The 2,430-nt window shown below is 25.8% G+C and overlaps 1 protein-coding gene across 1 annotated transcript; it reads right to left on the reverse strand.

The window, feature by feature from the left end:
• Positions 1 to 365: 365 nt before the first annotated feature.
• On the reverse strand, positions 366 to 962 carry LOC113869850 (MLP-like protein 43). Its single transcript, XM_027506348.1, has 2 exons — positions 779 to 962; positions 366 to 637 (listed from the first exon to the last, which is right to left on the reverse strand). The coding sequence occupies exons 1-2, from the start codon at positions 960 to 962 to the stop codon at positions 366 to 368; spliced, it is 456 nt and encodes a 151-aa protein (XP_027362149.1).
• Positions 963 to 2,430: the final 1,468 nt, after the last annotated feature.

Here is a 2,430-nt window from a genome sequence, read left to right on the forward strand (position 1 = left end):
ACTATAACTATCAATTTAACAAGAATAATAATATTTTTTCAAATTTTTGAGTACCGTTGCAACTGCCTAATAAAATTTAATTACTAGTGATTAGAATTTTTGGAACACTGCAGTCAAACCTATCATGAATATTTAGTGAATTAAACTTGTTAATACAAAAAAAAAAAATATCAAATCATTAGGTTTAACATTTCCACACATATTATATAACACAATAATTACATCGATAGGCGTCTCCAGGTTCAACCAGTAAGGGTAAAACCATATTCTTCATACATTGATTATTTAGAGACGAGCACTTAAGCTCAAGCCAAACCCTTTATTTATTTTTTATTTATTATTTTCTTCTCAACTTTTGGTGCATGCTATGCCTTGAGAAGATGTGCATCAATATCTTGAAAGACCTTGGTTATGTACTCCATGTAGCCATATGGAGGTTCAACATGCTCATTGATATTTTCATATTCAATAGTACCCTTTGCAAAAGCACCACCATCATTCTTTTCAATCACTTGAAAGATGAGCTTTAATATTTTATACTGATGACTGACATCTCCATCGTAGAGGTTGTATGTAATTGACTTGTTTCTTTCATCAATGGCTTCAATGCTCTCCTTACATGTTGTTACCTTTCCATCTGTTATTCCACAAATAATAAGAATCAAAGCAAAATAATATAAGTAATATGGGAAATTTTTGTTAAAAATAATAGACCAATTCTAGTTACACATATATATTAGTTTTATTTGAAGCTATATAGCTAGCTTTGTCAAATTACCTATGACATAAGTCCATTGCTTAACCGAACCAATGGCATGCCAATCACCTTGATGCAACTTGGTTTGGTGCACTTTCTCAGTAACGTTTTGAACATGGTTAAGTTGTTTTGCGACAAAGTTGAAGAATTTAGCTGGAGGAGTTTGGATTCTAATTTCAGCACTTAATTTACCACTGAGAGCCATGTCTTGTGAAAACAAACAACACAAAGTAGAGAAAGAAACAAAACAAGGATGAGGATGGGAAGGATATTCAACCCTATCGGACCTTAAATAAGCAAATTGTTTGCCTACTATTATTATTAACTAAATTATTAAATCATAATAGTCTACTTCATAATTTTTGTGTGTAATAAAATATGAACTAAATAAGATTTGCACGATAACGACATGCATAGGAAAATTAATTCGTCAATATATTTGGCTAGTAAACAATTAGACAAAATTACTAAGTGCTAGGATAATTTTTATTAATATTTTTTTATTTTAAAAATTATATTATTACTATATATTAATATTTTATTTTTTGTATAATATATCATTTTGTTAGTATAAATTCATAATATGTATATTAAAAATTTAATATTTATTTAAAAATATTTACTAACAAAGACTAATTTAACTTTAAATTATTAACAAATGATAATTTTTTGTAATAAATAAAATACTAATTAAATATAATAAATATTTTTTCTTCTCAGATTTTATTAATCCAAACAAATGAAGATAAAACTCATTATTTTTCGCATAATTGAAATAATTAAAATTATACCTATTTTCTCATCTTTCTATCATTTTTTACTTATTTTCTTTTCATATGGAAGCATAAGATCAGAGATCCAGAGAACTAAAGCTGCAGAACACTGTGTAGGTTCCATTCAACAAATAAAAAGGGTACACCGTACACGTGAGATCATTGGATTCCTATACACTTCCCACCTTAAAATAGACACCACAAATATGCAGAAGCGTAAACTAAATCAATAAGCAACTTCATTTTTTTTTTCAAAACCCTATTTTTCAAACATTTTATACCTAATTTCATTTATTATTATTATTATATCTGCTCTCCCAAAATATTTTAATCACCGCAAATTAACAAGCTCATTTAACTTTAAGAAATTAATAATCAAATAGAATAAGATAGAACTTTATATCTATCAAATTGCAAGTTCGAACTCTTGTTAATATCTTTGAGTTGAAGTAAATGTAAATTCTCAACTTTCTCTTTTGTTTCAAAACAGAATCTAACTCCTCCCTTCAAAAATTTTATAAAAGAAAAACAAAATTAACAAACTCACTTTGCTCTAATCAAAGAAAACAAAAATTATTAAAATTTATTAATAGCTATATTTTAAAAAATTAATTTCACCAACAAAAGTTGATCCAAATAATAAACAGTTCAGTATCATGTAAAAAATTTTAAGTTCAAGTTTTTATATATATAAAAAATCTTTCAAATTTTTCATGGTAGACTAATTTACTACGTACAAGTATGTAGCTTAGGTTAAATTCATATTAAATTAGATGCAAAAAATTTATTTATATTATTTGATTTAATGTGTGTTTAATTTACTTTATTTTTAAGCAAAAATTATTATTTTTTAAAGTTTTAATGTTTTTAAATATGCACTTCTTTTTGTTAGTGCGTTGT

The sequence above is a fragment of the Abrus precatorius genome, unplaced genomic scaffold (assembly GCF_003935025.1).
Source record: "Abrus precatorius isolate BTA unplaced genomic scaffold, Abrus_2018 Scaffold6, whole genome shotgun sequence".
NCBI classification, from domain to species: Eukaryota; Viridiplantae; Streptophyta; class Magnoliopsida; order Fabales; family Fabaceae; genus Abrus; species Abrus precatorius.